Source organism: Lepisosteus oculatus, chromosome 9 (genome assembly GCF_040954835.1).
Source record: "Lepisosteus oculatus isolate fLepOcu1 chromosome 9, fLepOcu1.hap2, whole genome shotgun sequence".
NCBI classification, from domain to species: domain Eukaryota; kingdom Metazoa; phylum Chordata; class Actinopteri; order Semionotiformes; family Lepisosteidae; genus Lepisosteus; species Lepisosteus oculatus.
The window spans coordinates 2,141,705-2,151,471 of NC_090704.1; the positions used below are offsets into that span (position 1 = coordinate 2,141,705).

The 9,767-nt window shown below is 51.6% G+C and overlaps 1 protein-coding gene across 1 annotated transcript; it reads right to left on the minus strand.

Annotated features, from left to right (window-relative positions):
- Window positions 1-2,110: 2,110 nt before the first annotated feature.
- On the minus strand, window positions 2,111-7,126 carry glulb (glutamate-ammonia ligase (glutamine synthase) b). The gene is made up of 7 exons (XM_006634692.3): window positions 7,018-7,126; window positions 5,931-6,115; window positions 5,427-5,588; window positions 4,936-5,082; window positions 4,655-4,782; window positions 3,834-4,033; window positions 2,111-3,309 (listed from the first exon to the last, which is right to left on the minus strand). The coding sequence occupies exons 2-7, from the start codon at window positions 6,103-6,105 to the stop codon at window positions 2,991-2,993; spliced, it is 1,131 nt and encodes a 376-aa protein (XP_006634755.2). The 5' UTR covers window positions 6,106-6,115; window positions 7,018-7,126; the 3' UTR covers window positions 2,111-2,990.
- Between the last annotated feature and the right edge of the window lie 2,641 nt (window positions 7,127-9,767).

The window sequence follows — 9,767 nt, forward strand, 5'->3', positions numbered from 1 at the left end:
TTGGTTAGCCATCATTTTGTGAAGGTCACAGCGGTCACTGACTTCACCCGATATCTTAGTTTAACCAGGACAGTTTGTCTTTTTGTTTCACAAAGCAGATTCCTTGTTGAATTCAGGGCCTGACAACTTTGCCTGTTTACAAATCTAAAATTGATGTTTAACCTAAAAGCAATTTCCAGTGATTATTCCCAATTACAAATCTATACACCACCTGAATGACTTCAGTTTGAGCTACCCGCCTGCATTTTTTAAATTCTTTCGCAAATTAATTAGCTACAAAATCCACAACGTGGTGAAAGACTCACTTCTCACAGATTTAAGGCTTTTTGTGTTCACACTTCAAACCAAGAACCAAGCCTTCCTGCTCTTTGACATTAATTTTCTAATTGATTCATCAGAAATTCACATCTGTTGAAATTCACTAGCTCTCCAGTAAAATCTTGTGCAGAGCAGATGGCCGTTACCAAAGAACACACAGCTCAGTAGCAAAAGGGTTTAGATCCAGAGAAGCTTATAAGACACCCTGAGCGATATGGACGTAGTGACATAGAGAATCAGCTCTTTGTTGGTAAATAAACACTTAAAAAGCACACATAGGAAACTCATTTGTGATGATCCTGAGCAGGTCTTTTCAGACAGCTAGAAGTGATTGCTCTTCATTGACATAAGAGGGGCAAACTAATTTCATGCTCTTTGGGACTGAAGGTTCTGACTGGTACCACCTGCAATCAATTGCTCAGGTCCAATTCCTGCCCAGGCAGGCACTCATCAGAGGTCAGGAGACTCACATGCACCATGCACTCTCTTGGAGCTCTGCTGTTCAAAAACAAACCTTAAAATGCACAGCGATGCTACTTTGAGCCGTATTTTTCTCAAACCAAAACTTCACCTGCTTCCTTTACTTTCTGGTGAACAAAGTGAGCAGGTGCTAAACATTTCACAGGTGGGCAGGAGCATAGAACTACAAAAACTGAAGAAGGAACTGAAGCACGAATGGAGTCCCCAAGAGCATCGTGAAACTGAATAGTGTAGCCGAGTGGGTAATGGGTTTGAGCTGGTTAATTCTACAATGCGATTTTGTATGGTGTAGCAACAGTGGAGATGCTGTTTAAATGCCTCCCATTCAGATTGCTTTAGTGGTGTGAATTTGCTTAAGACAGCACTTGCAATAATGACCATGGCTCCAAAATGAATCTGATTTTCCCCCCCCCCGACAAACCCAATATATGCCATCATGTTTAATCTAATATATAAATGCAATTTCCTGTGACAGGCAGTAACTTTGTTTTAACAAAGCATCTTTCCTTCCAAGAACTAAGCAAGGATACATTCCGCATTGATCCATGCTTGCAGAGAACACCAGACTTCTCTTAGCTTAACTCCATCCTGCAGAAATACCCTACCTGGAGAGTCCCAGCGGCACACCACTAACTCCGAATCCTTTGAAGATTCAGCAACTCAGAAACAAAGGGATCTGGTTTTCAAATCCCAGTTTGGAACTCCTCTATATTACAGAATGCAGCGGTATCAATAGTGGAACAGGTGAGGTGAAGAAATACTGTTGGCATTTGCTTATTGCGGGAGTTTTCTCTACCATCAATAACACAGCAGGGTAAAATGCCTCAGCCCAGACAAGATGTAAAAAAAAAAAAAAAAAAAAAACTCTCTTATGTAAAGAGTTCAGCAGTAGAAGAAGCATATGCATGTTGGGGCAGCTGCCTGGAAGCAAAATGACTAACGCTGCTGCAGTGGAAAGGGTCAGGTTAACGATGGCTGAAAGGGGAATGTCAGCAGAAGGACTCGGCAGGGGATGTGGTGGGGTGACTCTCCTCTCACGGCAGGAGCCAAGAATGTAAAACATGGCTGAAATCAGGTCGCACACAAGCAACGCAGGCCCAGGCAAAAGGTCACTCGCGACGACCTCCGTTGGCTCCAGGCATAATCCGCACCTGGGGCCCCGACCCATTAGCTCCAGCTTACAAGAGGTGTGAGCAGACAGGGGTGTGTTTCAGTAAGGCCTGCAGCCTCATACATATGTCAGCTGGGGGAGGGGGAGATAGCGATTGTCTCTTGCTCTCCTCAGAAATCAAACTGAAGCATTCACGCTGTGTGAAAAATATAACAAATGTTTTAATGTTCTGATAAAAACCACCATGTTTCATCGCTTCAGCTTTGTTGATCGCCAACAAAGGTGTCATAGAACCATATTACACAGTGCTAGACAGCCAGAAGCAAAAAGATAAATCGACTCCTTCACACATCCGATGATAAATCTACACAAGGCAGACAAGCGGCCCACGTTCTTACAGAAAAACTCAACTTGAACTTGGACCTTGGTTTCAGAAGACAGTGTACCGTACACACAAACCAGTACGCAAAACAAGTGGACTACACTGGCATGACGAACTTTTAAAAACGTTGCTTCTCTTGTAAAAATGTACACTTCCTGGTTAGCGTTATATAAACATTACATAATTGATTAGCAGTCAATATACACAGAAAGTACTCAACTAACTGGCATCGCAGGATTTTAGGGAGGCCAACCAAGACCATCCGAGAACCCCTCACCCAGAATGGAGGTCACCAAGCTTGAGTCATGCCCAGCAGAAGTTCGCTACCTGCTTTAGTCCATTCTAGTCTTATTAAAAAGTGGAAGCTGGACAGTGGCAGAAGGCATTAACAAAGGAATGTTAAAGACTGGCTCTTACAACCCCACCATTAGGATATAGGAGGATAAGAAAGTGCCAGCCTTTAAAAAAAAAAAAAACAAAAAAAAAACCCTAGGTTAGAACTTGTAAATTGCAATTAATTCCTCGTGTTAAGTTGACCAGTCAACTTTTAAAAGCGCACATCTTAAACGGCTTTCTATTTCCTTGGAGAAAGAAGAAAATTACAGTACTAGTTTTAGACCCTGTGGCCCTATTAACAAAAGAAACCAGGGAGGAGAGGAGGAGAGGAGGAGGGGGGGGATTCAGTCCAGTTCAGGGTGTTTAGTTCTTGTACTCCACAGGTTCATCTCCCTCTTCCTTCAGTAAACATGTGCGGATCAGCGCCTCCGTCACGCTGTAGGGGTCGCAGTTGGCGGAGGGGCGCCGGTCCTCGAAGTAGCCCTTCTTGTCCTGGCCCACGGCGCGAGGGATGCGGATGCTGGCCCCACGGTTGGCCACGCCCGCGGAGAACTCGTGGATGTTAGAGGTTTCGTTGTGACCCGTCAGGCGCCTGGCGTTGTCCAGGCCGCCCTTGGGGTCGTAGGCACGGATGTGGTAACGGTGTCTCCTGCTCAGCCTCTCGATCGACTCCTCGATGTACCTGGAAGGCAAGGGAGGAGGGGGATCAGTCTCGCTCATCTGCTGCGAGTCTGTTCAGCACCGAGAACAATACCACCCCTTTCCATGGACTCAAGGGGTTCACCTTGGGGTGCAAGCAAGGTATTGGGATTAAAGCATCATAACTGGGGACACATCTGTGCCTTCAGAGGGACTTGCGCATGCAGCCCTGCGGTCAGGAGGAGTTCAGAGTTTAAAGGTTCACAAGTCTCCATCTATAATGGGCCCCTGACCAAGAGGCTCACACACTGGGACATGACAGTGTCAAGCACAAGCATCAGGCATAAAACAAAAAATAGTAACGATTAGTAAATTAAACCAATGAAATACTCTAGGATGCAGAGAACAAGTCAGAGTTAAAATCATAAATGTACATTGCTGCACGAAGAAGGTTATGCCCAATACTAATAATCCCCAAATCATGGGAGAACATTTACATTAAGACCAGGGGAATGGCAAAGCAGTCATTCGACCTTTCCAAGAAAAGATGCTTTGGCAAGAACTTACTTCAAGCCGTTTTCTTCCCTCATCTCCTTGGTGCTGAAGTTGGTGTGGCAGCCAGCACCGTTCCAGTTCCCTGGGATGGGTTTGGGGTCAAATGAGGCCACGACTCCGAAGTCCTCACAGACCCTGTGCAGAATGAACCTGGCAATCCACAAGTGGTCTCCCATGTCGATTCCTTCACTGGGGCCAACCTGGAACTCCCACTGGGAACACAAACCTATTGATTAGCACCCTAAAATAGCCACCAAAGGTCCAAGCTGGTGGTGTTGCACAATGTTACTACAGATATGACACTGAAGCATGTTTGCCAACAGGTCAAAGGACTCCGGATGTTCTGATCGTGGACAGTAGTGGCATCAATGTTGATAACCCTGCTGTGTGCTTAGCCTGACCCCTGACAGATAAACCCAGGCTGCCAGACTTCAGATGATGCATTAAGAGCTTTAGACCAGATAAGAAGTGGCATCACCAACACCCAGCGCAAGACTGCAGACTCTGCCGGATGAGATCTCGATGCCAAATGAGGCAGCTCACATCTCTGCTTATAAACCCACAGTTTAAGTCTGTACACCCACGTCACCCTGTTGCTTTGAAATCGCATCTATTATTCTTACGATTACTGTGATGGCAGCAGGACTGGCCAGTCCACTTGGTGCTCTGAGCTCTTGTCACTGCCTTAAAACGGCCACTCTTGGCAGCAGGTTGTTCAGCCTTATCGCCGTAGCAGTGCTTCATGAAATCAGGCCGGGCCTCCTACGCCCTGCCGTGAAAGACGCCGGTCAGCCCGGGCAGGGCAGAGGGGCGAAAGGTGAAAGCTTGCTCACCTGGGCTGGCATGACTTCAGCATTGGTGCCACAGATCTGAACTCCGGCGTACAGGCAGGCTCGGTAATGAGCTTCTACAATGTCTCGCCCATAAGCCTTGTCAGCACCCACCCCACAGTAATAGGGACCTGCCAAAGGAAAAAAAAAAACGAAACGATTTAACACATGAAACAGTTTTATGCCCTCAACTAGTCAGGCACAAAGGTCGACGATTTCGGCAGTTACAGCAGCATTACATTCCCGGGGACAGCTGGGAGAGCAAGAAAGCAAAGTCTCCTCACCCTGGGGTCCGGGGAAGCCATTGGAGGGCCAGCCAAATGGGTGGCCGTCCGTGCCCAGTATGGTGTACTCCTGCTCCATGCCGAACCAGGGGCGATTGTTGGCCACCATGTCCATGATTCTCTTGCAGGAGCTGCGGAGGTTGGTCTCTGTTCAGGAGGACGGAGAAGCAGGATTGAGAAGGGTCACAAACGCGAGGAGAGAGAGAGGCCTTCTGGGCCCCCCCAGGAGTCTAACTGATGCCAGGATCTTCTCCATCCCATTTTACAACAAGATCAACTAGCTTCAGCTATGACCGGGTGGTGTCCCAGACTCCCACAACCCTTCATGTAAAGACGCGCCTGTTTCCAGGTTTGAGACTACTCCACTGCTGGCCTCCGATCATAAACAAGCTTAAGTCTCCCCCACGGTGTTTAAACCCTGTTTTTTTTTTTTTACAACGGTCATGTCCCTGAACGGGTTGGTGCAGGTCTCCTGGGCGGCGCCAGCCTACCTGCAGGCCTCCTGTTGTACTTCAGCACTTCACACAGGACCAGCTTGTTGGGGTCCTTGCGGAAGGGGTCCCGGTACATGGCCGCCGGGATCAGGTACATGTCGCTGTTGGAGCCCTCGGACTGGTAGGTGCTGGAGCCGTCGAAGTTCCACTCGGGCAGGTCTGAAAAGAGGCACGGGCTCAGGAACTGACTGCGCCCCCTCCTGCACGGGCCAGCTCTTATTACCCCCCTCCCCTTCTCACACTGCCATCTGCCCCATCAAGAAGTGGTGCAACAGCATTAAACTTCCCCTCCAGACAGCAGCCCCACCTACAACTCCTGTTTCACTGCACTCTTTTTTTTACCATTTAGGATGTGACATCCTGGAAGAGTAAATCCAGGGATAAACACACAGCGCAAACACTGCCGCGGGCTCTCGGATCAGGCAGGGCTGGGAAAGCCGGAGAACAGGGGCGGGCATCCTGCTGTGGCGCCTGACCCCTCCACTCCCGGCCCCAGCTTACCTTCGATGCTCTTGGGCTCGGAGTCCAGAGTCCGGGTCTTGCAGCGCAGCCCCTCCCCGGTGCCGTCGATCCAGATGTACATGGCCTGCACCTTGTCGCCCTGGGGCAGCTCCATGTACTGCTGCTTGACGGCCTTGCTCAGGCTAGAGCTGGCGGAGGTGGCCATCTTGATCATTACAAAAGACCTGGGGGGGGGGGAGGGAAAAACTCATTTGTACATCGCTTTTCACATTAAAAACAAGAAAAGCTTCCAATCAAGCATGGAAGCTTATGTTCTAGACAATTGGCTTGGGTCTTGGATGCATTGAGCCACGGGCTTGTTTGCAAACGGGATCGTGAAGGTCGGTAGCCAGCCAGCTCGTAAAGAAGAAATATGTCCCCCCTCCCCCCAGCCTTGCTGAGGAACTGACTGTAGACTTACAGGCTTTGTAAGGCACGTTAACAGGTCTCCCGGCCAGGCTGAAAAAAGGATACCCCTCCCCCCGGGGGCTCCAGAAAAGGGGCAAACGGCGTGGCTCTCACGTGGTCCCGACCCAGCACCCCAACAGCGCCGGCCGTCACCCCCAAAAACCCTCACCCGGGGGGGGAGGGGCAAAAGGCAAGACACCGAATTTAACTGCGGCAGACGAATGCAACAAACGATAAACCGCTTTCTCGGCACAGTTTCGACACCTTTGTTTTAGAAAAGGGTGATTTTACGGTGTACAAGCCGCGTCTCCGCCTCTGAAGACCAGGAACATCCGCGCTGCCGCCGGTCGCCATGGCGACGGCAGCGGCGCAACGACGCGGCGGGGTTACGTCACCTCGAGAGCCGAGCCGGCCCGACACCGGTACCGGCACCGGCACCGCCGCCCGGCCGAACAAGCGTGTCTCCAAAACCCAGACGGCGGCAGCTGGCGTGAATCACCCCCTCCCCGGCCAGCCACACGCAGATCCTCCCCCGGCGCCCACCGTCCTACCCACACTGGTCCACGGACACACGGCGCAGACCCGGACGGTACCGGACCGGACCCGCTGTCACGATCCCAGCGGCGGTTTACCGACCCACAAAAGAGGGGCAGACGGCGGCCAGGAGGTGACGGATTACCTGGTATGGAATAAAATTCACGATAGGAGATCAGGGACTGGCGTGGTCTCCAGATGGCCGTCTCGAAGTGCCCCGTTAGTAGATCTTTCATTCTCCTACCCCGAACGCAGGGGCGACGCCGGTATTTATACCGTTGGGGGGAGGGATCCCGGCGCCTGTGATTGGCCAGCGGGGGGAACATGATCCGCTCGTGCTCGGGCGCTGGAGCCCGCATGCGGCGAGGCCATTGGCGGGCCGGCGCGCGAGACAAATAGTGGTGGGGGGGGGCGGACGTTCGCCCTCGAGCGCCGCGTGCCGTGCGGCTCGAGATGCTGCCTTTGTCCGCGGCGCATCCCCGCGCCCAGGCGACTGCGTTCACGTGGATGCGAAAGGCACGCGTGGTTTTTAATGAATTTATTTTATTTTCCCTACCCCGGGCGGGTCGCGATCCCGAATTTCGGCGTGAGCATCTCTTGTCCGGGACGCCCGGGGTTAGTTTGAGGAATTGGGCAGCGTCCGCGCCGCGTCTGTCGCCACCATGTGGATTTCAGCTAAAGCTCAGGTCCACCTGAATCTTTCTCGCCCCGATCCGGGCGGTACCGCGCTGAAGGGGGAGAACCCTCTTCGTGCTGCGGGCGGTGCCGGTACCGGCCGACACAAGTGTCCCCACAGACGGGTGACACGGCTCCCGGCGCGGCTGCAAGGTCTCAGCGTGAAGCTACAAGTAGCAGATCGCTGTGTGGGGGGGATTTGTATTGCAGCGAAGATGCCGCTTGTGCGTTCATTGCTGGCTGCGCTGATTCAAGCAAAGGGAATATTTTTTTTGGGGAAAAAAACTGCAAGTGTCGATTTAGTGCAGTGTCGCTGCAGCGGGGGAGCAAACTAAAGTCGAGCCCCCGTGAGCCGAGTTTGAGTGTGGTGGTGGTGGGGGGGGTCGAGGGTCCCGTTTTTCCCAAATTCAAGGAGCTTTATTGTCAATGGCCGACGGATTACAGTGTGGCTGAAACGGAAACAATTCGCAGAACATTTACAGTACAAAAAAACCACCTTCCTGCCCATTTACGGCCATCACATGCAACGTTATAGGGACAGGGACAGGCTCAGTTATTGATCTACTCCGACTACACGCTGTTTGTTACGAAAATAATCAAAATCGTCACTATATTTCTGCAGAAATGTCTCAATTTCCTGTAGAAGGTCCCACCTAGTTTTTCGTCTTTTGTCTTACACGCCGATGAATTCTTAACATGCAGTGTTACAGCAACATGTTTGGGGCTTGTTGGAAGTTTTATGAGGACGGTTCGAAACAGCCAGATCACAGCGCGGCTCCGAGGCAGGAGTGAGCTGCTCTCACACCCGGGCTGTTCCGTGTCAGTTCTCTCAAACCTACTGTCCGTCATTACCAAGAATGTAAGGTTTACAGAAGGACACAGTCCCTTTATCTTCCCTTCTTATCGTAGGTAAAACATGATAGAATTGCTAAGCTAACTGGTTAAAATTAAAAAAGCGAACCACAGAGAGCGGGGCGCGTTTGTAACGATGAAAAAAGACATTTCATAGCCAGCGACTACTGCTGCATGCTGTATTGTTGTGCATTTGATAAATAAACTTTGATAACCCTTGCCGGACGCCGGCCGGCCTGTGGCACCAGAGACGAGCCACAGATCCAAGATGGCGGACCAGGCGGTCTCAGTTGCGCCCTTTTTATGACCCGGGCGACAGACCCAGGACGGCTCTGCCTTGCTGGGCGCTCTGCACTCTGCCCATGCTGTGTTCTGTACCACAAACCCATTGCACGGTGGGGTGGCCGCTGCGGCTTCAACCTGCGGGCTTGGGACACCCCCGCTGCCCCCCCAAGTGTCATCTTATCTTCGAGGCGCTCAGAGCATGGACGTGCACCGATTTCACTTCGCTCGGTGATCCCAGGCGCAACCTAGACTCCGCGGGCAGTGGCTGGAGACGTCATCCGTCCTCAAGTGACCGAGCCGCTTAAACCAAGTCCCTCTAATTTCAATGCACCATTGTTCCGCTCCCCGGCTCCTCGGTGACTCGCGGCTGTCCAGCGTGTTCCTCGCTTTGTTTGACAAAGCGTCCTCAGACCGTCCGCTGAGCTCAAGAGAACACATTATGTAACCAAAAAAAAAAAGAAAGGTCCGCGTTGAGGAAAGACGACACTCTGTGGGAGGCTGGGGGCGAGGGATGTGCCCCCGGCCAGCGGACAGTCTGGAGAGAGGGGCAGCTCATTGTTCACGTCTATCACAATTCGCTGACCGCACCGTGATCCCGGGTGTCCGGCCGAGCGCGCCGCTGCAGATCCCTCTCAGGGCGGCGAGAAAGCAAAGCCTCCGCCGGCGATATCAGAGCCACGCCGCTAACGAGCCCCAGGCGCCCGGGGGAGGTTGGAAACTCGCAGGATCTCTTCTGTTCCCCGCTCCGATCGTGGACAAGGGTTTGACTAATGAGGACAATTAATTACAGTACGGGGCGAGATTTTGAAGCGTCACCATTGAGCTCGTTCTAACCCCTGTGTATTAAGGTATTAAGCGATGTAACTGTTCAGAGGTCTATTATCACCCTTCATTGCCAGGATGTGGTCAAAGAATGCTGCAGGTACTTAGCCTTGGTCTAGATCAGCCAGATAACGGGGTGGTGCAAGGTGATTCTGTAACCCGACTGAGGTACATCCATTCCATACTTGCACACACTGCAGTGGGAGCTGGTGAGTACACCAGGCACTGTAACGGACCAGGATTTCTGATGCCCCTGCACAT